This window comes from Acipenser ruthenus, chromosome 15 (genome assembly GCF_902713425.1).
Source record: "Acipenser ruthenus chromosome 15, fAciRut3.2 maternal haplotype, whole genome shotgun sequence".
Classification (NCBI taxonomy): domain Eukaryota; kingdom Metazoa; phylum Chordata; class Actinopteri; order Acipenseriformes; family Acipenseridae; genus Acipenser; species Acipenser ruthenus.
The window spans coordinates 15960867-15988003 of NC_081203.1; the positions used below are offsets into that span (position 1 = coordinate 15960867).

The 27137-nt window shown below is 42.6% G+C and overlaps 1 protein-coding gene across 3 annotated transcripts in view; it reads right to left on the reverse strand.

The window, feature by feature from the left end:
• LOC117422225 (alpha-actinin-1) overlaps window positions 1-27137 on the reverse strand; it is a 76560-nt gene that overhangs the window by 38042 nt on the left and 11381 nt on the right. For all 3 annotated transcript variants that reach the window (XM_058987202.1, XM_058987203.1, XM_058987201.1), the window contains exons 2-4: window positions 8763-8877; window positions 6087-6206; window positions 4973-5059 (exon numbers count right to left, since the gene is read on the reverse strand). In XM_058987202.1, the coding sequence (XP_058843185.1) occupies window positions 4973-5059; window positions 6087-6206; window positions 8763-8877 (322 nt within the window). The remainder of the gene's footprint in view (window positions 1-4972; window positions 5060-6086; window positions 6207-8762; window positions 8878-27137) is intronic.

Genomic DNA, 27137 nt, shown 5'->3' on the forward strand with positions numbered 1-27137 from the left:
TGTGACGTGGCCACATGCAATCTGGCATCAGAAGCGGGTAAGCGAGAGAAAAATGGTCGGGAGGGGCCTTGTACTGTTAATGCAATTTTGGGAAATGTGAAAACCCATGCATTAGTGGACACAGGGTGTGGTCAGACCTTAATTAGAACATCTCTCTTGGGCGGTGTGTTGTGGCAGCCACAAGGTCAGGTGGCTATCTCCTGTATCCATGGAGACACGGCAACATACCCCACAGTCAAAGTATATTTAATCGGTCGGTCCGATAAAACATCACTCGATAGTGGGGGTGGCGGAAAGGTTACCACACCCAATTATTCTGGGTCGAAACTGGCCAAACTATAAAGAATTGGTGAAATTAATGGCAGTCCTGACCGCACACGTGAACGTGGCAGAGAAAGACTAAATGGAAATGATTGGTAATGTGTTTCCCTTTCAAACTGAAATGTTCTCCCCTGTTCCGCCCAAGAAAAACAAATAAAGAGAGAAGGATGCGGAAATGGGAGGGAGCATTAATGAGACAAGGCATTAATGAGGGGGCTGGTGGGAGCCTGCTACAATTGTAACAAACGCCAGTCAAAGGGGGTCGGAACGCAGTGTGACCCTGAGGGCGAGGTTACTGGGCCATCAAGGGCAGATGTTACTCCCGCCCCTCTCAGTATACCGGACATGTGGCACTCAAGCGCGGACATAGTGTGGGGCCAAAATAACGACCCCTCACTAGTGCACACTTGGGGACAGGTTCGGTCTATTGAAGTTAAGGATGTTGAAGGCGCTGGGGCACTAGGATTTCCACATTTCATTATCAAGGGGCAGTTACTGTACAGGGTAAACCTTGTCACAGGCACAGGACAGCCTGTAACACAATTATTGGTTCCCCCGTCTTGTCGGACCGAGGTCATGAGGCTGGTGCATGATATCCCTTTTGTGGGGCACCTCTGAGCTGACAAGACAAGGGAGCGAATATTGGCTCGATTTTATTGGGTAGGACTTCATAAAGATGTGTCGAAATATGTAGCCACATGCCCAGACTGCCAGCTCCCTTTGGTCCCACTGCCAATTATTTCCACTCCCTTTGAACGCATTACAATGGACATAGCGGGCCCTTTGCTACCTTCTGACTCTGGGTATATGCATATATTAGTGGTGGTAGATTATGCAGCGCGATATCCAGAGGCAGTTCCATTGAGGTCCACTAGTGCCGCTGCAATAGCCACAGTGCAGATTATGGCTAGAGTAGGGATCCCCAAGGATATCTTGACTGATCATGGAACCAACTTCCTGTCTAATACGTTACAGCAAGTATACAAAATATTAAAAAATACGTCCCATCAGGACGTCTGTTTATCATCCACAGATGGACGGTTTGGTGGAACGGTTTAATCAGACCTTGAAGGCGATGCCGAGACGATTTGTGAATCAGGAGCAAAAACATTGGGCAACACTTCTCCCCTACCTCCTTTTTGCAGTGAGAGAGGTGCCGCAGAGTTCAACAGGGTTCTCCCCCTTCGAGCTCTTGTACGGCCGACAGCCTTGCGGTATCCTCGATCTGTCGAGAGAGGGGTGGGAAGAGCACAAAGGCTCGTCCAAAAATGTAGTGCAGCATGTGCTCCTACTTAGAGATCGCCTAGATTTGGTCGGTCGTTTGGCCCAGGACAATCTCAAATCGGCTCAGCAGCATTACAATCAAAATGCATTAAATCGAACCTTTCGACCTGGAGACAAGGTAATGCTGCTGCTTCCCTCCTCAGAATCAAAACTATGTGCTAAATGGCAGGGGCCATATGAAGTGATTCGGGCTATCGGAAAGGTGAATTATGAAATTAGACAGCCCGATCGCCGTAATGAAAAAGAAATTTATCATATAAATTTTTTAAAGCCCTGGCAGGCAAGGGAGGCCTTATTTATAGCCCCAGGCAATATAGAGGATGATTTGGGCCCCGAGCTAGAGACCTCTAGCACAAAGGACATTTCGATGGGGGAACAGTTACTTGCTGATCAGCAACAGGAGCTGCGTATGTTAATTGAGGAATTCAACGACGTTTTTTCTGACGTGCCCGGTAGAACTAACCTTTTTGAATATGCCATTGTCTCTCCCCCAGGTGTCACAGTGCGAGAGAGACCGTATCGGATCCCGGAAAGTCGACAAGGTGGCGTTCGCAAAGAGGTATGGGACATGCTCGAATTTGGGGTGGTTGAGCGTTCCAGGAGTGAGTGGTGCAGTCCAATTGTGATAGTGGCCAAAAAGGAAGGCACCAACCGCTTCTGCGTTGATTTCCGCAAGGTAAACGCTATTGCCAAGTTTGATGCGTATCCCATGCCTCAGGTCTACGAGCTTCTAGATAGACTGGGGACGGCAAGGTTTATTTCCACTCTGGATCTGACTTAGGGATATTGGCAGATCCCTTTAACTCATAGTTCTAGAGAGAAAACCGCATTTTCAACACCAGAAAGGCTGTTTCATTTCACAACCATGCCGTTTGGGCTACATGGTGCGCCCGCTGCCTTCCAGAGACTGATGTACCAGGTTTTACATCCACATCGTGAATATGCAGCAGTGTATATTGATGATGTGGTGATTTACAGCTCCACCTGGCGAGAGCATTTGGCTAGGATCACAGCCGTCCTTCAGTCTCGAAGGGAAGCCCGGCTGACAGCTAACTTGCGAAAATGTGCATTTGCCAAAAAGAGAGACACAATACTTGGATTTATAATGGGGAATGGCAGGGTGAAACCCGTTGTCACCAAGGTCCAGGCCTTGGTGGACGCGGCAATCCCCAAAAACAAGACTCTGGTCAGGTCTCTACTGGGGTTAGCCGGTTATTACCGCCGCTTTATCCCTGAGTATGCCACAGTGGTTAATCCTTTTGTTGACCTCACCAGGAAGAGCACACCAAATTCAATTAAGTGGTCAGAAGAATGTCAGGGGGCGTTTGATATTGTTAAGCAGAGACTTTGCCAGGCCTCCGCTCTCATCACTCCAGACTTCACCAAGAGATTCATCCTCCATACCGATGCTTCGGATGTTGGTTTGGGTGCAGTCCTGTCCCAAATGGTAGATGGAGTAGAACATCCCATTCTGTATATAAGTAAATGCTCTGTCGATAGCGCAACTACTCCGTTGTCGAAAAAAAGTGTTTGGCCATCAAATGGGCTACTCACTCATTGAGATACTACCTGCTGGGGCACTCATTTGATCTCGTCACTGACCACGCCCCACTCAAGTGGTTAAGCACAATTAAGGACAGCAATGCCCAGATAACTTGGTGGTATCTGGCATTGCAGCCCTTCATGTACCACATGGTACACCGTGCGGGGAAAGACCACCAAAATGCGTATTATTCCCCCCCCCCCCCCCCCCCCCCGAGAGGGGGGAGTAATGGGAAAGGTAGATTTAGCCGAGTGTTCCTTCGGCTCCACTCGGAGCGGTGGGATATGTGACAGAGATCGAATGGTGCTTGGTGTTCGAACTCCCTCTCGACCTGTGAGGGCACTGTGTAACGGGAACAGAGTACCCTTAACTAAATGGCACGACAATTTATTCCGTAGTGTAGGTGGAAGTTGGTCATTTAGGAAAGGGGCGCAGCTACGGTATCTCAGTGACCCAGACGTTAAACGATGTGGCATCTGAGGATTGGAGGAGCGGATGCGCTCGTTAAACTAGGGGTCATGAGCGAGGATATAAATAGGGGTCATAGCTAACGTGATCTGTTCCTTGGTAAATGGTTAGAGCTAAAAACCTACAAGGAGTCTGTGTGCTGTTTCGTGAACCGTGAGTTTTGTCTTGTGTTTGTTAGTGTTTTGTTAACTGTCGTCTGTTTTTAATAGACTACCAGTTGGACGATCTGGAGCTGTAGCGAAAGCCAGCATAAACCCGGACATCACTTTCACCCCTGCATTTCACGGAGAACTGTATTACACCACTTACACATATTCACTATCCCTAAGAACTGTGTTTGTGTTTTGTGTTGGTGTGTAAAACTGGACTTTTTGGTTACGGGTCAAACCCGGGGAATTACAAATACCGAGTGATACACGCCGCTGTATCACTCCAACATTATTATTTACAGGTGTTTGCCATAAGGCTCTGGACATTGTTAATTAAATCAATAAACACCCATGCACCTGGAAATCATTGTCTGTCTTATATTCGCTCTGCACTGCACTCACCTGTATTCACTCACCACTTTGCCACAGAGACCTACATTTCAACCTAAATCTGTAAGTTTTAATAGCAACACTTTTTAGAGCACCTAGTACTGTGCCTCCACAACTGCAGCACATCCACATGTATGCATCAGAGAGCGACTGCATCATACAGCTTACAACCTCAACAAGAACACATCACCCTATTTACAAAATGTCTTTCAAGGACCTTCACTTAAAAAATGTCTTTCTGCAACTAAAAGCTGTCTCAGTCCATTACAGGGATTACTTGGAATGAAGCTGCTTCCCGATTGACCTCAGGCAGCTTTATACTGGGCTCTGCAGTCCTGACAGCAGGTATGGGTCTGTGTTCCCTACAGCAGAACTGCCATCTCCATCCAGCACAGTCTCTGCCCAATTTCAAGGACTTCGTCAAAAGAGCTAGCAGCCTATGAATGAGCACGAGAAATATTTTACAAAAGAAACACAAACAGAGCGCGTGCCGGGCCCATCTGAAAACAGAGCGCGTGCCGGGCCCATCTGAAAACAGAGCGCGTGCCGGGCCCATCTGAATGCTTTCCTGTTGTTTTGAATGCCGGTCCGGCGCCCCACTCTGTCACTGACTATCATCAGCTCAGCTGGGCCCAAACCACTCCTAAACTGAAAGGGGCCAAACCTATGGTACAATGAACAGGTGAATGATTTATTACGGCATTTAGTAAGTGCCTGGAAAACAAACAAGCCCCAGATGGCGTCCCCTTGATTGTGCAGTAAATTGGGTTATGTTCTGAAGCAGAGATATTGGAAAGCTGGGGAGAATCAGACCTACCCTCGACGGAGATGTCCTGAATAGCGAAGCGGAGGATGATGGTCCAGATCATTCCCAGGGTCATCTTCGCGTTGCCATCCACGATCTCTGTGGACACACAGGCAGGCATTCAGAAAGGGGAGCCCCGTTTCTTCGATTGTATTGATCACATTCTCACACTGATTTGCACATTCACAATTCAATCAAAGTGGCTTACAATGCATCAAGATACAAACTGAGGAAACACGCTGGGAAAAAAGGAATGCAACATCCTAATAAGAAAGAGAACATTTTCAGGTAACTTAGTAAAATCCAATGTAGTTTTTATTTGTATTTGTGTTTACAGTGTAAATGTTTCACCCGCTCGGTTCTGCATGGATTCATCTGCTCCATCCAAACTCACTTTGCTTAAAGAGATGCATTCAGCCCCATTCCCGTTTGTGCTCTGTCAGAGCTATGCCTGCTTTCAGTGCCTCTGCAGAGCTGCAGCACAGAGAGGACAATTCAGCACAACCGGCTGTTAAAGAGGACAACTGAGAACTGGGTTGGGAAAAGAGCGATATCTCAGATGGGATTTGTCTGTCTCAATTATAAATCATATAGCTGATTACACAATAACTGTATCAGCTGTATACAATAACTGACTGGGGCAAGAGATGAATCAACCAGACCCCCCCCCCCCCACCACCACCACCACCCCCACCCCCACCCCCACACACCTTAACAAACGAACACATCTCCCCCTCCACTCTCACACACCTTAACAAACAAACACACACATCTCCCCCTCCACTCTCACACACCTTAACAAACGAACACATCTTCCCCCTCCACTTTCACACACAGACTGTCACACACAGCATGGGCCTCAAGAACACCCACACAAGCATAGACACAGCCATCACAGTGCCTGCTTGGTCCCTTCTAAAGTAAACTAAGACCTGAGGGTAGTAGACAGCAGTTCACACAGAGTGGTGAGGGGATGGAATGGGCTATCTAGTCATGTTGCTGATGTAGAATCACGTGCATCATTGAAGACCTCATCACCTCCATGTGTTTAGATGAATGTAGCCACTGCTGTGTGCTGAACCCCCTGTGGTTGGTACAAGGATTACACAGGAAGTTCATTTCTCACCTTCAGCCCCGATGGACACCAGCCTCACCCCTTTACTGGCGATGTAGTCCAGGGCCTTGTTCACATTGGAGATCTTGTGAACCCGCATCTTTCCTCGCTCTGGCTTGGCCAGGCGCTCGCCTGGAGAGAGAGAGAGGAGATTAGTATTAACTAAAAATTATTTTGCTTTTCAATCAGATTTTTATCTTCAAACTAAATGTACTGCTATGGGTGCTCCGTTAGCCCCTAATTATGCAAATCTATATGTTGGATATTTGGAAGAATGATTAATTTTGAATCCCAAGATTAACCATTTCTTAAAACATATAGGGACTTGGAAAAGATACACTGATTATGTTTTTGTTTTATGGAAAGGTAATGTTCAGGAGCTTGAACAATTTCACCACTTCCTGAATTCTTGTAATGAACATCTCAAATTTACATCTCAATTTGATCATAAATGTATTAACTTTCTGGATTTGTGGATTGTCACAGATGGGAATTGCTTGTACACTAATCTTTATCATAAACCTACTGATCGTAACACACTGTTAAGGGCAGACAGTTGCCATTCCTTACCTTTAAAGAATAGTTTACCATACAGTCAATTTTGTAGGATCAAACAAAATCTGATAGGAGGGCCAGCTTTGAAAATAGAGGATATAAAACCAAGTGCCTCAATGCTGCTGTGTCTAAAATGTCTTTAACGTGGAATATCATCTCCAGGATTTTTTAAACACCAACTCAAATCCAGTCACGTTGATTACTAAATATTCCAAATGGCGAGAAAAAATAGAAGGTATAATCAATAGACACTGGCATATTTTACAATCTGATCTTACAATATCAAAATCATTTTTAGACCCAGTCCGTCTAACTTTTAGACAAGGGTGTAATTTAAGAGATACCCTAATTAGGGCACATTTACCCCCTGCATCAAAACAGACCCTTCTGCCCCCCCTATCAGATGGGAATTACACATGTGGCTCCTGTGCTCAATGTAACAGCACATTTAAAAGTCACACTTCTTTGCACATCCACTTACTGGTAAAGCCATTCCTATAAAAGGAGTAATAGCATGTAAAACGACTGTGTAATCTCTAGGATATCTTGTTCATGCGGTAAAGCATACATTGTCAAAACTACTCGTTCTCTTAAGTCCAGAACGACTGAACATCGTAGTACTATTAGATGTTGAAATACAGTGTATCCTGTAGCTGCTCACTTTACTGAGGCGCAACATCCTAGCTCCTCTGTTCGTTACTTAGGAATTGAAAAGGTTAAATTTGAGGTGATAATTTGCTTTTACAAAGAGAATTGTTTTGGATTGATTTTTTGAGAACATTAACCCCCCATGGTATGAATGTGGAATTTGATTTGAAGTGCTTCTTGTGAAAACTATATAAAACATCTGTTACTCGATTTTAAATGGTTTACTTTATACTCGGATAGAACACTTGAACTATGTATCTTAAATCATGAGACATTAATTGGCAATTGACTTAATTAATCTAAAAAATGTTTCATATGATTATATAGATTTGCATTTTTTATTCAAGTAATGTGCCTTCTAAACAATTGTATATTTCTTTATAATATTTCTAGATTGTCTATACTTTTGTACAGCAACTATATGGTAATTGATAAGCGCTTCTTGTGAAAATTGTATACATTAGTTTGTTTCTCAATTTAAAATTGGTTTTGTCAAACGAATAGAACAATTTAGCTATGTAACTCTAAATTGGTAATTGACTTTGTTAAATCTTCCTTGATTGATCTCATACTAATTATTGAATTTTCACGTGAATGCAATGACTTCTCTTCACCTGTGATTTTTTACTTGAACCCTTTAACTAGATCTGTTTTGTACACACTTTTACCGATGAAGACACTCGGTTGGCGAAATGTCGGCTTTTCTTTTTGCTTTTAATCAATTATTTCTGGATTGCACTCGAGTGTGCGGTTTTCATCTTTTCTTTTTGAAATGACTTGTTTTCGTTAACCTGCACCTCACCTATATGACTGGCGTACCTCCTTTTTTGTTATCAGTGACTTAAACCTACTCAACAAAACCTCTGCATGGTCTCTACTAATCCATTTACCTGCCCTCTCCATCGCCTGACGATAAGCTTCCTCTGCATGTCTCTACTAACCCATTTACCTGCCCTCTCCATCGCATGACGTGAAGCTTCCTCTGTCTGCATAGTCTCTACTAACCCATTTACCTGCCCTCTCCATCGCCTGATGTGAAGCTTCCTCTGCATGGTCTCTACTAACCCATTTACCTGCCCTCTCCATCGCCTGACGTGAAGCTTCCTCTGTCTGCATAGTCTCTACTAACCCATTTACCTGCCCTCTCCATCGCCTGACGTGAAGCTTCCTCTGCATGGTCTCTACTAACCCGTTTACCTGCCCTCTCCATCGCCTGACGTGAAGCTTCCCCTGCATGTCTCTACTAACCCATTTACCTGCCCTCTCCATCGCCTGACGAGAAACTTCTACTTGGAGTTTATTTTTCAAAGCACTGGAACGTCTCAATGTAGAGCTTTTGTAACAGTGACCGGCAAATGTTACAGTTGTATAGAGACTGCAGACCACTATCATTATTAAAACTCCAGCCATGGGTAAATCTTGGACAGACAGACAGACAGACAGACAGACAGACAGACAGACAGACAGACGAGGGGGCGGAGGTACCTGATATGACCTCCAGCAGCAACATGAGTTTGAGGCCATCCCTGAAGTCCTCTTCAATGTTCTCGATCTGAGTCCCAGCTTTCCTCAGGTGAGAGTTACACCAGGCTGTAAACGTCTGCAACACAAGCACACCACGATCAGACAGGCTGCAACACAAGCACACATCCACCACTCAGGCTGCAACACAAGCACTCATCCACCACTGAAACAGGCTTCAACACAAGCACACATCCACCACTAATCAGACAGGCTGCTCTGGGATGCACAACGCAGGAATCTGCAAAGTATGAATTTACATGGTCTGTCTCTCAGACAACAAGAGAAGCATTGCCAATAACAAATCATTTCAAATATACTGTAAATACACAATTAAAGTATAATGAAAAAGGGTTATCATGACCTACACCCCCACTATGCATGTAAAACCATCCCTAGGTTCTGATTCTGTAATGCTCGGTTTTCACAAGCCACTTTTTTTTTCTTATGTAAGAAAAGCAGTCTCAGGTCCATCCGTCCTAACAGTAGGGCTGCAGCGAAGGGTACACTTTGACCTTCGAAGGTCCAGAACACCCCCCCGCCCCCAGATGGTGCCGCCACTAACAAACAAAGATATCTTGGCTGATCTAGCCTATGTTAAATATATCTACGTCAGACAACTCGACCTGAAGAGCAGCTACTGAACTCAGCAGAAAACACCCAACACAGAGAGGAAAAAAAAAAAGATTAAGGACAGTAACTGCAGTGGAAGCACTCACAAGGAGTGCAAGGGAGCAGTAACATAGAAAAGATGAACAGCTGCTGACCTCTAAAAAACAGGGCGACTGTCAAATAAAAACAGATCAACTATCTGAGCCACGCCAAGATTGATCCTTCTAATAAACAGGGAGACTGTCTAATAAAAAACAGGTCGACTACCTGAGCCACGCCAAGTTTGATCCTTCTAATAACATCTGCTAAGAAAAATAAATAATAAAACAGGGAGACTAAGCCACGGCGAGTTTGATCACACCATTTCTGAGCTTTTTTCATGAGCTGGTCTTTGGACTGTTCATTGTGAATTTGGCACAATCTTGAAGCGTGGGAAGTGGAAACAGTTCCCATATCTGTACGTGTCGAAGCCCCAGCAGCTTGTACTGAAGTGTGCTACACTGGTCTAATGCGCTGCTCTGGCTACACAGAAAAAAGTGAAAAAGTGTCACATTCTATATCTCCATGGCCAGGAATAGAAATCCCCTGCAAGGCAGTTAAAGCTATTTTTGGCTGCGTATTTATTTAAATATGCTTTTTTCCTGGAACTGTCAGCATCCCTTCTGCCCCCTCCCCTCTTTTCCAACTCTCTGTGCCAGACCACAGACACACAGTTAGGTGGGCAGGGGCCAATCAAAATCAGTCCCCCCTTTATTTATTTATATATATATATATATATATATATATATATATATATATATATATATATATATATATATACACATATATATACACACACACACACACATATATATACACACACACACATATATACACACACACACACACACACACACACACACACACACACACACACACACTTATTGTGCACAATTATTTTACCCCCAATTTTCTACCCAATTTGTAATGTCCAATAATGTTTTCCCCTCACCACAGCAATTCCCCACACAGCTCAGGAGAACTGAAGGTTCAGTGCGCGTCCTCAGATCCCACGATCGATCCAGCTTTCTCTTTTACACCCAGGAACTCGAGAGCGGATGTCAGTGAGCTACCGACCTCTGGAGGACAAAGGCCAGACTGCAGGTGTCTGACTTTGAACTCACTGGGCACATTGCAAGCAGGGTTCGCTGTAGCATGATGAGGAGAAACAAACAGTCAGACGGTTTTGCCTTCCGAACCCACACAGCCAGGATGCGAACCTGCACTGTAGGACTCGCCCTGCACCCCACGCGGCTGCGATTTTACCAGATCAGCCCCTTAGTTTCAGACTCATAAGGGCTCACACAGTAATGGGGGCTTAGACCAGCACCGAGTAATATTTCAACTATTTTCTTTGTTTAGGAAGCATGAACAGGTTTTACAGAGCCAAGACTATTATATTTGCAGGCTACAAACTGCTACCCCTACCTTGACCAGCCGTGGGCTGTGAGAACACCTTAAAATATAGAACTTCTGGTTTTCAATTCTTAGTTTATGTTCTTCATTACATCCTTATTTTTAAAGCAGGAGATCAGCAAGGTTAATAGTAATATCTACTAAACACACTTACAAAATTCATCACAAGGGCTTTTGCATCAATGTCTGACTTGAGAGACAGTGAGACTAATTCGATTTTGAGCCTCACCTTCAACCCCTGTGCGTTGTGATGCACTGGCAGAGTCACTGCTAACATACAATGAGGCCAATAATCCAACCAGTCTCACTCTTACCTTTAGTCTCCCTTAATGTTGCAAAAACTAGAAGAATCTTGTCATGGTCTTTAGTAAAGAAAATTGCTATGAACCACATAGCAATTTTCTGAAACAAAAGAATACGAAACTAAAGACCATGGCACAGGGAGGCGGGAGAATGGTTTTTATTTATTCTACCTTTAACTTCCGATTGAACTGAAATCGGCTCCAATGAAGCACGCTGCAAGACCTGCCATGAGTACAGCTCTCTGGGGTTTAAGGACAACACAGGGAAAAACATGTGGCATTTCTTCATTTTGGTCACAAAAAAGTTCCTCAAATCCATAACCTATAGGGCCTTAAAGCTTGTACACTCCCTCGAGAATTCACTCATTTGGTTAGTTCACTATTAGGCAGGCATGTTGACAGGAGGTTTTACAAGTTTTGTATTGTCCTGTATAAGGGCCCTTAACCAATTCATGGATTTCAATAGTTCACCTTTTTTGGGTGTGTGAGTCACACCGTGAAATAGACTGGGCACTGTATATCAGTGAGCGTCACTTCGTGAAATAGACTGGGGGGCACTGAATATCAGTGCGCGAGTCACACAGTGAAATAGACAGGGGGGCACTGTATATGGAGTACTACATGCTGATACGATAAACGGTATCAACTAGTTCTACATGGTTACCACAGGCGGCCAGAAGAATTCACAAAAAATTAATTCGGGAAAGATGTAATAAAATGGGTGTGTAAATATCTGAAGGAAACCATGGCGTTTCTCTTCCTTTGTGCAGTGAGCTGCCCCTCTCCCAGTTTCACAATCAACTGGACTCCCAAAATCACTTCCTGCTGCACCGCCAGCTCCTCTCAAAAACTGTCCAGTGTCCAAGGGCTGCCCCTCACCCTCCCTCCACACACATGGAAGATCTCTCCTCTCCTCCCCTTCCACACACACACAGGGAAGATCTCTCCTCTCCTCCCCTTCCACACACACACGGAAGATCTCTCCTCTCCTCCCCTTCCACACACACACACACACGGAAGATCTCTCCTCTCCTCCCCTTCCACACACACACACACACACACACACACACACACACACACACACAGGGAAGATCTCTCCTCTCCTCTCATTTCCTTCCACACACACACAGGGAAGATCTCTCCTCTCCTCCCCTTCCACACACACACACACGGAAGATCTCTCCTCTCCTTCCCTTCCACACACACGGAAGATCTATCCCCTCCTCTCCTTCCCTTCCACACACACATGGAAGATCTCTCCTCTCCTTTCCTTCCACACACACACACAGGGAAGATCTCTCCTCTCCTCCCCTTCCACACACACACAGGGAAGATCTCTCCTCTCCTCTCCTTCCCTTCCACACACACACACACACGGAAGATCTCTCCTCTCCTCTCCTCCTCTCCTTCCCTTCCACACACACACACACACACACACGGAAGATCTCTCCTCTCCTTCCTTTCCACACACACACACACACACGGAAGATCTCTCCTCTCCTCTCCTTCCTTTCCACACACACACACACACGGAAGATCTCTACTCTCCTCTCCTTTCCTTCCACACACACACAGGGAAGATCTCTCCTCTCCTCCCCTTCCACACACACACAGGGAAGATCTCTCCTCTCCTCCCCTTCCACACACACACAGGGAAGATCTCTCCTCTCCTCCCCTTCCACACACACACAGGGAAGATCTCTCCTCTCCTCCCCTTCCACACACACACACAGGGAAGATCTCTCCTCTCCTCTCCTTCCTTTCCACACACACACACACACAGAAGATCTCTCCTCTCCTCTCCTTTCCTTCCACACACACACAGGGAAGATCTCTCCTCTCCTCCCCTTCCACACACACACAGGGAAGATCTCTCCTTTCCTCCCCTTCCACACACACACAGGGAAGATCTCTCCTTTCCTCCCCTTCCACACACACACACACACACACAGGGAAGATCTCTCCTCTCCTCCCCTTCCACACACACACACACACACACACACACAGGGAAGATCTCTCCTCTCCTTCCACACACACAGGGAAGATCTCTCCTCCCATTCCACACACACACACACACACACACACACGGAAGATCTCTCCTCTCCTCTCCTTCCACACACACACACACGGAAGATCTCTCCTCTCCTCTCCTTTCCTTCCACACACACACACACACAGGAAAGATCTCTCCTCTCCTTCCCTTCCACACACCCACACACAGGGAAGATCTCTCCTCTCCTCCCCTTCCACACACACACACACACAGGGAAGATCTCTCCTCTCCTCCCCTTCCACACACACACAGGGAAGATCTCTCCTCTCCTCCCCTTCCACACACACACACATCTTTCCTCTCCTCTCCTCCCCTTCCACACACACACACACACGGAAGATCTCTCCGCTCCTCTCCTCCCATTCCACACACACACTGGGAAGATCTCTGCTCTCCTCCCCTTCCACACACACTAGGAAGATCTCTCCTCCCTTCCCACATCAGACACTTGGAAGAAGGCAGCCAGATATCTGACAAAGGAAAGCAGCTTTCAGGAGTCAGGCCAATTTCTACTATATTACAGCTTTGAAACTGGGCCCAGGCATTGTTTTTTAACTTTCAAATGTGCATCTTTGTGAAGCCCGCAGTCACGGCACTGCCCCAGACTACGTCTACAAATCAATCCCTTTTTAAAGTATATGCACTATAGGGTAATAATGCCCATATATAAGAACACAAAGAAAAGAAAGTTTACAAAAATGAGAGGAGGCCATTTGGCCCATCTTGCTTGTTTGGCTGTTAGTAGCTTATTGATCCCAGAATCTCATCACGCAGCTTCTTGAAGGATCCCAGGGTGTCAGCTTCAACAACATTACTGGGGAGTTGGTTCCAGACCATCACAATTCTGTGTAAATGAGTGCCTCCTATTTTCTGTTCTGAATGCCCCTTTATCTAATCTCCATTTGTGACCGGTATATCATGATACCAAAATCCTACGATACCCAATATCGGGGTAAAATAAAGATCAAAGTATCATGGTTTTTCGATATCACTACTGAGTTTTTTTTAAGCTTTTAAAAACAAAAAAAACTAAATTGTGTGCTTTAAAAACAATATGAACGAAGCCGACTCATTTCTGCTTTTTCCTTGCGCTTTCTGAGAATGCAGCAGTCATGGCGAATGCCGGAGAGAGAAGCTTGGTGTGAAACTATTTTGGATTTCAGCCAGATGACAACAGCAATCTGGTTGAACGGACAGTCAAAATGTCAAAAGTGTTTTAAAATAAGTAAAATAAATGGGAGGAAACCCCATCAATTTATTGAACGTCTTTGAGATCGCCACCACGATCTCTTTGCTGAAGTTTATTTTGGCTGTAGTTTCTTCTGCTCTTTTGGTGTAAGTGAATCCCAGTGCACATTACTTTTTTTTATAAGTCACAGCAAAGGCAACACATAACAGGAACGCGCTAGAAGCTGATCAAAAGAGAGTTCATTGATACTTGTTTATTTCGTCACAGTGCATTTGCTATAAAGTGCAAAAATATAAAATTTGCCGACATGTGTCATTAAAACTCTACCACATGTCAAATGTTAGCAATGTTCTTATATTTTTTTGGATTTTGTGTTAATCCGTATTTTGTGTAATGTGTTGCTGTGAGACTGCTGTGTTTTTACTTGCATGCATGAGTGGTGGAAAGACCAGAATGAACAGAGACTTCACTGCTAGCAGATCAGTTTCCTGAACACTGCGGGATCAGAGGAAAGCACACAACGCCTCCGAGCAGAGGTGCCAAGTCCACTTATAACAGGGACTGGGTCTGTTTTTTGAGAGTCACGGCTGGAACTTGAGTCGCAGGTTGGAATTTACATAAACAACGGCCACACTCTAAACATGGGTTGTGCTTGTTTTGAAGAATGAGGTTGCTATTTTTCTGGTCAGAAATCTGGCAACCCTGCTTCAGTCACACTGCAAAAGTCTGCCAATGCAGACAGTTACAGGGTCAGCATGAAAGCAATAAAAAGTACTTACAGTTTATTTTAGTAGCCCTAGTGGTTGTCTTTTGTCTAATTTACTTTCTTTGCAAGATTTCTAACAACCAAAACGAGCATGATGGGCTGGATTTTGTCGTATCGGGTAAACAGATCAATTACTACACTGGTTAAAAAAAAATAAAAATAAAAAAAATGTTCATTTGTGCTGCTGGAGTACTTTGCATGTGTTTATGAAAACAGCAGCTACAATACCAGGCTTTTACGTTAGTAGGGTTATTCAAAATACAATTGACCTCTTAGTATTACTGTACATTTGCGCATTTTAACTACACTGGTGATTTTATTTAGACAAACTGGGATTTTATTGTGCCAAGTATATTGTTAAAGGGTTTATGGTGCGATGCGTTCTGTGTGAAATATTTTCAGTATTTATTTTTATTTATTTATTTTTTTAAGTGCATTAATGAAACAACCCTTTATCTGAAAATAACGAAAATTACTTACCGGTATTTTGTAACACACATTATTATGCTAAACTCTTAGCCTTTCAACAGACATTTCTTTCTATAATAAGAAAATTCAGTTGAGTTCATTGATTTTGAACTGGAGCACACATATATGCGAGTATGCAATGGTTTTAAAACTCTGATTTCGCCTCAGTTGCATTTACTTGGACTGTTTTCCTTTGTAGCTGCTATGTTCAAATTAAATGCCACAACATTTTCTCATATAGTTAAGGTATCTGGGAAAAAAAAAAAAAAAAAAAACCACACACACAACTGTCAGGGAGTTTTACTGTTGAGAAAAGGTGAAAAACTCAGGCCGCCATCAGTAAACTTGTAAATAAGTCGTTAAATGCATTCTTGTTTTGTGGTATCCATTACTGTACATCCAACCCAACCGAGCACAGGTAAAAGGGCCTCTGTATGGTCAATAACAAAACCTGCTATAAATAGGCCAAGGAATTGTGAATTCACTGAAATGGAGACAAAACACAAGGCAGAAACCGTGGACCTTTCATAGTGAACATCAGTGGGGCAAGTGTGACCACATTATTGTGCATCTCAATTTAGCATTTAATTGAAATTATTTTCTTTACTTGTATATTGCTAATCTCTTGTAAAATGAATCCAATTAATAAGCCGTCTTGAACTGTCAGAACTAATGACTCTACTTGAGCAAACTCTGTGCCTTGACTCGAGCTTGGCATGTCCAAGACTCGACTCCCAATTTGTGACTACTGTAGCACTGCCACAAATGAGTCCAAATTATGAGTCCCAAGCACAATAGGTGACCGATGTAGTTCTATTGGTGAGTGGAGGGTGTCACGTTTGTGCACAATACACAAACACACGCACACGTAAACGTTTAGACTCCCAACTAAACCCCAAGACATCAGCCACTGAATGAAATCAGTATGTCATTCATTTGCTTCAGCAGAGCTTAGTTCATTTTCATTGCAAAGTCCTTCCTTTACTGCAATTAAACACGGAAGCTGCATCAGTTATACTTTTCAAGCAGGCGGATTACAAAGTCACCTAGTCAAGGGGAAATAAACATCCCTCATTGAACTGCAGCAGACATGCCAGGTCTCGCTCACTGGCAGGGGAACCACAGCCCAGTTTAAAGGGGAACCACAGCCCAATTTATAAATGCCAGAAACACGTGAAATGTGTTCTTTAACACTTCAAACAATTACGTAAAAAAAAAAAAAAAAAAATCCTGTAACTCAAAACTGGGGAACACCACGATGTAAAAGCAGATTGTTTCATAGCTGAGCAGGTACCGTGACGTTGGACTCGTGACGTCACGAAGGGAACACGCTGAAGGACGAGTGTTGTCCACTTAGTGATTGTGTCAGGTCAGTCACAAGTAAATGTGGCTTCAAGACTGGAAGCAGCTCCGATTCCAAGTCCGATGCCATTTCCTCAGACAGTAGTGGCTTAAGGGAAGATCTTCTAGAATATACTGGTACGAAACCACTTCGCCTATGCTCCCTTCATTTCGAAATAAAACTCTTGAACTGGCAGGTGTTGCTGTGGTAATTGCCAGAACATGAAGTCTGCCAGAGATAGTGTGTGTTGTCAGGAACTAGAGAAAGTAAAAGGAAAATGTGAAGAAGCACAACCTCCAAGTAGTTGTACAATACAGCATGTAGATTTGTCAGCCGTGTGTCTCAATCGGGGGGTGCGAGACACACAGACAGACAGACAGACAGACAGACAGAGAGAGACAGAATTTATTAACATTAGTTTGTTTCTTTATAATTATAGTTTATTAGTGCAGGGAAAAATATTCAAATTATTATTTTATTTTTTTTACATGTATTCAAAAGGCAGAAAAAAAAAAAAAAAAAAAAAAAAGTGTATCCGTCAGAAATTATTTGATCCGTTAGAGATTTTCTATATATTATCGCAAAGGCCAGCGGCAAGATTTACTCTGCTGAAACCGCTGTTCGCTTTCCCTTGCTTGTCACCTGCTTGCCATTGTCACTGCTGCTGCTGCGAGTGGGGGTGTTTCCTGCCAGCACCCCATTGGCAGGCGTGGAGCAGTAGGGGCGTGTTCTCCTGGGGCGTCCGAATGTCAGCTAAGATCAGCCCCACACTCTGGGTGAGTGTTGCTGTTCATTATTTGATAAATAAATGCCAATACATAAATAAAGAAAATAAATAATAAAATATAGATTCCAAGTCAAATCAGGTCCATTTCTGTCTGCAATTGGATACAGGTCATACTTGCAAAAGAAATGACTCAAAGTAATCAACGTTTTCATTTTCTTTAATAATGCATTCCTAGTTTTTGTAAGTGGAATGCAAAAAAGAGAAATAAAACAAAGTAAATGCTTTTTTTCATTGTACAAACGCCTGCTTTTTCCCTGATTATTTTATTTGAAGTGTTTATTCAAGTTAAAAACGAATGTTATTACTTGATGAAAACGTGTCTATGGCCACTTTGTTTATTGTGAAGACACAACAATGGCAGGAACTATTTAATAATGCGTGGTCTACTTTGTTTCTACTTGAAACACACAAGATTTAACTACTGCATTGCTTTCTTTGTTTTGTAGTTACATTCACAAGGCTAAAGTAAGGCCTTTCTTACATCAGGGATATTTTTCAGCTTTATTACAGTATTAAATGTAATGGCTTTGATAAAGTTTAGAAAATGAACGAATATCCACGATGTTTAAATCATGAACGAATATCAGCACATGGAAATTCAATGTTCGTCTCAGCACTAACATTTATTAACATACATTTGCCTATTGCTTTTCTCTTACTTATTCAGTTCATTTTATATGTTGATGCACGTGCATCATGACAAGTCAAGCATATTTATTGATTGATTGATTGATTCATAGTGTCTGGTTGCTAACTCCATCTTAGAGAACACTTCAGCTAAGTGAACACTCCGCTTGCTTCCCAAGGGGTGTTCTCTTAGTCAGAGACAACTGGATATATTAAAGCCTTTGTGTAATACTTCTTGTCCTTTACACCACCTCTCTAGGACATCTTGTTGCCTATAATTTGGTGCCTCGCTACAGACCAAATACCTGCTGGTTTCAGTTTGTGATTGTTTTTGTATACTGTGTATATTTTCTAAATGTCTTTGTTGAACAAGCGGTGAGCAGCTGAAAAGGTAATTTCCGTGCACAATGATGCTTTCATTTCCAAAGAGCCTGTCACTGGAAGCAGATGCTCTTTCAAAACCAGCAAGTGTCAATATTTACACAGAGTGTGAGAGTACAGGTAAAAAGGACACAGAGAAAATCACCAGCCATAGTAACACAAACCAAACCCCAGACAATGCTCCAGAACAAAACCGCTGTTTTAGATTAATGTTGTAAACACGTGTTACTCACCTGTCTTGACCCTCTCAGCGTACCGTAATTCATTCCCTGCGGCACTATTTCAATATACTCGAGTGCAGTGTAATACAACAAGTGCAGTCATCATTTGAATAGAAAGTTAGTCACAGAACTGCATTGTGCAGCATAGCACTAAAAAGTGAAGGACTTATGAATGGGAAGTTTCTTTAAAAAAAAAAAACAAAAAAAAACACAATTGACAGTTCATTAGATAGAAAGACTTTTATCTGTATCACAGAATGTATGTACTGCTGTACAACCTGTGTGCTGTAAACACACCTTCACGTCTCAGTACTTTTGTTTTTTTAATTCATGATCTCTACAATCCTGTGCATCAAGCTACTTCATGTCTGTACGATACAGGGTGTCCCACTTAAAGTAGCCCTGGAAGTATTTCAGTTAGAGGTTGGCATTCAGTCCGTGTTCACGTTGGGAGGGACATTCCTGTATAAAGTGAGTTTGTAATAATTTCTAGAAATCTCCCAAAAACAGAAGTTTTGCTTTTGTGGATGATAAAAAAAAAAAAAAAAAAAAAGTTACAAGAATTACTTATTTCAGCAATTTTTTTTTGAAAAACTCCAGAAATGCCAATTCAACAGTATTCCTAACCTAACAAGGAAAACGAAATTAAAATCTACTTGAGGCACCTTTAGCAATAATAACCTATTAAATTATTTGTCAATGAGCTTTTGGCATGATTCTTTTGTGATTTTGGACCATTCTTCAATGCAAAATTGTTCCAGTTCATTCAAATTCCAAGGTCTTCTCTTGTGCACAGCCTTCAACTCATACCAAAGACTCTCAATCAGATTTAGATCGGGACTTTGAGTGGCTTTTTCCTTGGCCTGCAACCATTGAGACCTTCACCATGCAATACTCGACTTATGGTTGAAATGGAAACCCCAGTCCCACTTGCAGCCAGTTCACTTTGAATATCTTTGGCAGTCAGTCAATCTCAGATTCTTATTAACCTTCCTCACAATTCTTCTACTTTTTCTTGGTGAAAGTTGTGACAGTACCATGAGTCCTGTACTTCTTGATAATAGAAACAGTAGTTGAAATTGGGACATTCAAATGCTTGGAAATCTTCTTGTACCCTTATCCAGCTTTGATAAATAATTTTCTTCCTAAGGTCTTCAGATAGCTCTTTACCTTTTTCCCATATTGACTTATTGGTAATGACAGCAATCATCCTATGCCTAACCCTTTTATACTCTAAGAATGTTCACCTACAATCCAGCATTTTCTAGAATTAGGTTATGCATTATCACATTGAAATGTCTAGCACATTGTAGACAATACTATCATAGCATCAAAGGGTATGAATACTTCTGAATTAGCATTTTTGGAGTTTTGCAAAAATAAATAAATAAATAAATAAATAGATAAATAAATAATTGTAAACATCTATTTCTTCTAACTTCTTCCTCATCCTCATCCACAAAAGCAAAACTTTTGCTACACAAGATTTTTCCTAAAATTGTCTGATTTGGGGAAATTTCTATAAATTTCCATTGGGGTATGTAAACTTTTGACTACAACTACGTATTTCAGTGCCATATTTCCCCATCCATCATATATACTGCTGAAATGTAAGCGTGACACTTGATCAGACGTACAGACAGACTGCCAGGTTCCTCCACAGCGGATATCAAGTTATGAAACTGTATGTGTGACATACATGTGTACAGTGACTCCACGATATCCACTGGGGATGTGCAGCCTCAGGAAGAAGGAAGACAGTGTATGGTAGACATCATATACGGACATTATAGAAGCAGTTCAACATGGTTTATTGCTCTTTTACAGGTTCTTATAGGTCAGCAGACTATTTAATGCAGCAGCCTATTTAATGCAGCAGCCTATTTAACTGTTTAGACTATTTAAATCTAAAGACATCCTCTCTCCCTTGTGAGCTCTGCAGTGCTCTGAACTGGTTGCCACGGCAACAGCAGAGCCCAGCCTAGAAGCAGCAAAAATGCAGCTGAGAGAGGGGAGAGGGTGGTGAAGGAACAGGGGAGAAGAGGAAGAGTAGCAGAAAGAAAGAAAGGCAGAAAGAAAGGCAGAAAGACAGAAAGAAAGACAGAAAGACAGATTTTAAAACTGGTGTTTTCACCGAGATTCAACATTGTTTCCGGTAATGTCCTTCTATCCCCATTTAAAGTAAGGGTGCAAGAACAGAAGTGGCTGTTTGAAAGCTAGGCAGTGGTTGAGTTTAGGAAGGACAGATCTGTGACCCGAAAGGTGTGTCTGGGGATGTTGGCTTAACAGTCCTGGCTGAGGATTAGAGGCCAACCTTCAACACAGTGTGAGCACTGCGCCGCTTATCCGGCAGCAAACAAATATTGGAAATAAAAGGTTTTGGTTCACCCTTGTGGATAAATCGCTTTAAAGTCACAGCACCTTTTAAAAACCTACACCCACAATGGTGATGGGGGACGAACAAAGAGTCTGCAGAGAACAGAGCAGTACAGCCAACCCTAAAATCCCATGACAGACAGGACACCAAACCAATCATGGCAGTCGCCTTTCTAACCACTCCCATGCTGGGCCCGAAGCGACAGCAACACAACACAGTAGCAGAATGTCTACAGGGCCCCGTTTATCAGGGGAATCTTCCCAATTGTCCACGTGACCGTGCGCTCCAGGCTGGATGATGCATTCCTACACCAACCCAGCCTGACAACCTTGTTCCTGCTTAAGAACTAGGTCCAGCCACACTGAACAGCAGTACTGCTGAACACTATAGGAGGGTACCCAGAGATAAGGCTTACAATCCATTATCCTTATCAACATTCTCATTGGTCCTCCAGACGTCATGCTGAATATTCTCATTAAAAGGTAGTTTTCTTTTGAGATTTTAATGTTTTATTTTCCTACTCCTTGCAGGTTTGACTATTCTTATCGTTATGCAGTTTCAAAGACAGCTGAACCATTCGGCTCTCCCCCTCAGCTGATCAAAACACAATCAGTTTAATGAGGTGGCCAGGCAGAAAAGAAGAATCGCGAGCACGGCCAGCGAGTGAGCAGCATTTAAAAAATCCTTCTGTATATCCTCCTCACAACAAACATGCTTTCATATCTTCCATTTGCTTTTTAAAAGATGCTGGATTTGTCAAATAAGTTTAGCATCTAGATTTATTTAGAAGCCAAACTCAATGTCTTACCTTTATAGGGTGGGAAGGGGATTCAATCCACCTAGACCAGGGGTGTCAAGCATACGGCCGGGGGCAATTTTTAGTTTCCAAGTTTCTAAAATTGCACTGATGTACTGTATCATTTTGGAATTCATCTTTTAAACAACCTGCCTCTAATATATGATGTGTATTCAACATGTGTAGTCTGCATTGTAGGAGTGACATTCCCATTTAGCCAATCACAGATCACAGAGGTAGTAAAATAGCCTATCAAATGGCGCATAGGACCCGTTTCCTCACGTAGACGTGTAACAGCACAGCACACATGATTTTGATTAGGATAGCGAAGGCTTGTTTAAACTATTTATTTGACCTTGTGTAAAATTTTAAACCAGTAGCCAAAAAGTAGTTGGAGATGTCACTGAAGTGAAAGGTGGAGGCGGAATACAGAAGATTCCTTCATCATTGGACAGATTATTTTTTCACTGAATTTGACAGCATGGCTCATGCTGACAAAGTGAAAATAAGAAAAAATGAAAGTGCTGTGGAGGCCAGTTTTATTGTTAGCAAATTTGTTAGCAAATTACTGAAATGGCAGAAAATATTAACTTTAATGCTATTGAAGAGCCTTTAAGTTTAAGCATGAACACCACAACCATAGGAAAGGATTTTTTAAAAACTTCAAGAAGCCATGGAAAGTGCAGCATTACCTGGGAAGAAACTAACTGGGACACCATATGACTGGGTAAAAGAGTGAGCTGGCTGTCAGAGTGCTGGGAAAAATGGAAGAAAGAAATGCAGAAGTACCAAGTTTCTTGCACTGCATTCTGCATCATCAGGCATTACATGGAAAAGCTGCAGGATTCGAACACGTAAGGAGCTTTGTTATCAAGTGTGTGAATTTCATTCACAGCAGGGGTTTGCAGCATCGACAGTTTTGTGCCTTGTTAAATGAGTTGGAATTGCAGTATGATGATTTACTGTATTTTCACATGTACGATGGCCGAGTCAAGGGCAGTACTGAAGCAGTTCTTTCAGTTCTGTCAAATACAGAACTTGATGTTATTATTATTATTATTATTATTATTATTATTATTATTATTATTATTATTTATTTCTTAGCAGACGCCCTTATCCAGGGCGACTTACAATTGTTACAAGATATCACATTATACATTTTTTCACATTATACAGATATCACATTATTTTTACATACAATTACCCATTTATACAGTTGGGTTTTTACTGGAGCAATCTAGGTAAAGTACCTTGCTCAAGGGTACAACAGCAGTGTCCCCCACTGGGGATTGAACCCACAACCCTCCGGTCAAGAGTCCAGAGCCCTAACCACTACTCCACACTGCTGCCCATGGTACGAGGAAAACATCTTGTGCAGCTCAGTAATCTCAGAAGAGGTGAGAGCTTTCAAAGCCAAGATGAATTTGTGGCAGCAGCATGTTTCAAATTAATTTTTTTTTTCACTTCACTGCCTGCCAAGAGATTCAAGAGCTACACAAAGATTCATTTGATGAATGACTGCAAGCGCTGCCGTGAAAAAAGTAGCAAACCTGATCAAATCATTTGATTGTCGATTTCAAGACTTCCAGTTTCATCAAAACATCTTTGAGTTATTTGCAAACCCATTTCCCTGTAATGTGACAACAGCCCCGCCAGATCATCAGATGGTGCCGATTGATTTTCAGTGCAAACAGCAGCTCAAGGCTACTTTGCATTATATACGCTGACTTTTTGTTTGTTCTGTTTGAGATTTCCATTGAAAGTAAAATACTCCATTTCCTCCATGATATTAAATTTGTGATATTGAGTTCTTTTGTCAGTGTTCTAGGAAAGCTGCTTCCAGTTATATCTGCCTATTTTTGCACTATAAAATACATGAAGTAATACGTTGATTAACTGATTGAAACCGTGCCCGCATATGTTGATGACTAGGAATCGTGCAGTGGGGGGAATGTGTTTTGTGTAAAGTAGTATATTGGCCTACATACAATTTCTATAGACAGACATTTTCAGGTACATTATTATGTATTATTTTTTTATTTATTATTTATTTATTTTATTTTTTTACGGTGCGGCCAACCAAGTCAACAGTCTTAACTTAAATGGCCCTTGCTGCCAGATGAGTTTGACATCCCTGCCCTATACTCCCAGCATCGACTATCAGAACAAAAACCCTTCTAACCACATGTGTGGACACATGCCAAGCCTTCAGACCTCCACAAAGGGGGTGAGATGTCAATAAAACAGCACACACGCACGCATACACATGCTGTCGGTCCACTCTGCAGTTCTGCTTGGTAGTGAACTGGACCACTATGCACTGTAAAAGGATCATGCATATCAAATGTTTGTCGATTAAACCTTTTCTAACAATCTTTCCATACTGAGGGAGTTAAAGCTTTGTGAACTGGTATGTGTGTATTGATAGCATAGGGTCAGCAAACCAACTGGAACATCAGCAACACAAGAGGTTTGTGGGAATAATGATGCTACAGAGAGGAAATAAGAGCTGGTTTTTGAAGAGCTGGATAATAAACCTTTAGACTGCATCAGTCGTACACAAACCAAACTGAGAACTTTAAGTGCAGCACCAGATGTCATGTTTTACAATGAAAATATAGGTTTGCTATAAAACTGCACATTTGAAAACAAGAGGTCAACCAAAGTTCGCAAGAGGCAAGATCCATGCAGTTACTTTGCTACAGTAGCTACAACCTCTTCATGTGTTTCTTCTTGCCTCCACCAGGAAACGCAGAGGTTAGAACGTGGTAGAGAACAAAAAGACCTGCCAAGTTCAAACACTGCAGTTCCTGCCACACAGGGAAAAACAGCTTTGTGTGGGCGTCAGTGGAACACAAGCTCAGAGCTCCCCTCTCCCAGCGCGAAGGAGGAGGAGGTCTCCGATTCAGTGTGTTCAGAACTCAGAGCTCCCCTCTCCCAGTGCAGAGGAATAGGAGGTCTCCGATTCAGTGTGTTCAAAACTCAGAGCTCCCCTCTCCCTATTGAGGAGAAAATGGACGGTATTTGACTGACCTTCGGCGGTCCGCTTTTTGGGTGACGGTCTGAATGTGAAGGGTATGAAAGCAAGACGAGCATTAATTACTTTCAGACCGTCTGACCTAATTCCGCGATAATTGGCCACTTCCTGTATTGGCTGTAATTTCACAGCCAATCATGTTTCAGTACAACCACAGGGTTATTCACAGGACGTAAAACACCAAATGTCACTTTTTCCAACCCAGTGGTTCCCCTGCCATTCTACAGGCCCAGCGGCATGCCGGGTCAAAAAAGGCAGCCGCCGGGCCTGTAGAATGGCAGGGGAACCACTGGGTTATTATTTAAGAGCAGAGAAGAGTACGTTATTTTTTAGCACGGGGTAAATAAAATCTGTATAGCAGCAGTTAAATATATTTTATACCAAGGCATATGTTATAGATTTCTATCTACAGTTCACGTGACATTGCACAAGCTTCCAGTGCTGTTAATGATTATTACACAAGTGGAGTTTGCACAAAAAAAAAAAAAAAAAATCTTCACTTTCCTAATGAAGTTTGAATGCTGTAAATAACAAAACTGCTTTGAGGATAAAGTAGGCTATCCTGCTGCAGTCGCTTGTCTGCTAATTCTAATTGAGACGCTGAAACTTGTATTGACTGTTTCCTTCAAAACCATGACCAAAATCTACAGTAATCACAAAAAGACATTCCTCAGACACTTTGCTAAGGCTGCAAGTATCATTGCTTGGTTCAGAAGCAGGTGTGTTGTAGAAAAATGCAAAGGCGATGATGATGGTGATGATTGACAGCAAGGTAGAAGTGGGTGGAGTGTTCAAGAGGAAGTCAGGTGACACAGCTGAGCAGTGCCGAGGTGTTCATGGGAAAATCACGTCGCTCATAGGAACACCATGGCATTAACTGTTGTATACCGGAATTACGATGTTTGCAGTGCAGCGTAACAGGAACTGTGTAAATACCTAAACTGTGGTAAACCGCAAAAAATGGTATACAGACTCTCCCACCCCCCCGAGCTTTTGTCACATGATCTAGAATGAGGACATCTGTGCAGTCCTAAACAGTCCCAGACACACTCACCGATAGAGAAATGAGAACTCAATATTGAATCAACAGGACCCAGAACTACTTATCTTAAGAAAGGCAACAGAAAAGGTGAAAAAATGTAATAGTCATATTTTTTTATATTGAAAAATCAATTGTAACATACTGTAATGTTTTAGACTGGCACCATGCAAAAGGGTGAAACAAATGAAATGGCATGTGGTTCTATTTCAATCCAAATAAATCTGCTGCACATCCAGACAGAACACACAACTCCAGCAGATGTGTTTATCTGGCTCTAAATGGCACACTTCAAAACTCCCACTGATCCCAGCTAATGGCCTTCACCGCCTGTGCATACTGATATAACAAGGCATGTCCGCTACATAAATATATCCCTGCCAAGGTCATGAACACAATACAGGGGTCCTGTAAACTCCATGTCCTACACCAACACAGCAAACACCCATCACAATACAGGGGTCCTGGAGCTCCATGCCCTACACCAACACAGCAAACACCCATCACAATACAGGGGTCCTGCAGCTCCATGCCCTACACCAACACAGCAAACACCCATCACAATACAGGGGTCCTGCAGCTCCATGCCAAACATGGTTCATTTGCAGAGCAATGTTTAGACATGAAACATGGTTCATTTACAGATATATGTTCACAGTTTTTTTTCCTTTGTATAGCTCTAAGAACTCTCAATATTTATTGGTACGGCTCTAACGAAATGGTTGGCCAGTTTTGTGCTAAAGTTGTGGTACCATTCCAGCTGGATTTGTGTATCTCAAGACTAAACTAAAACATGCAAGTGTGACACCTAGATGGGCTCCTCCACAACTTCAAAACAAAACAAAAAGGAATATCGGATACATGGGATCAGTCAAACAGTCCACCGC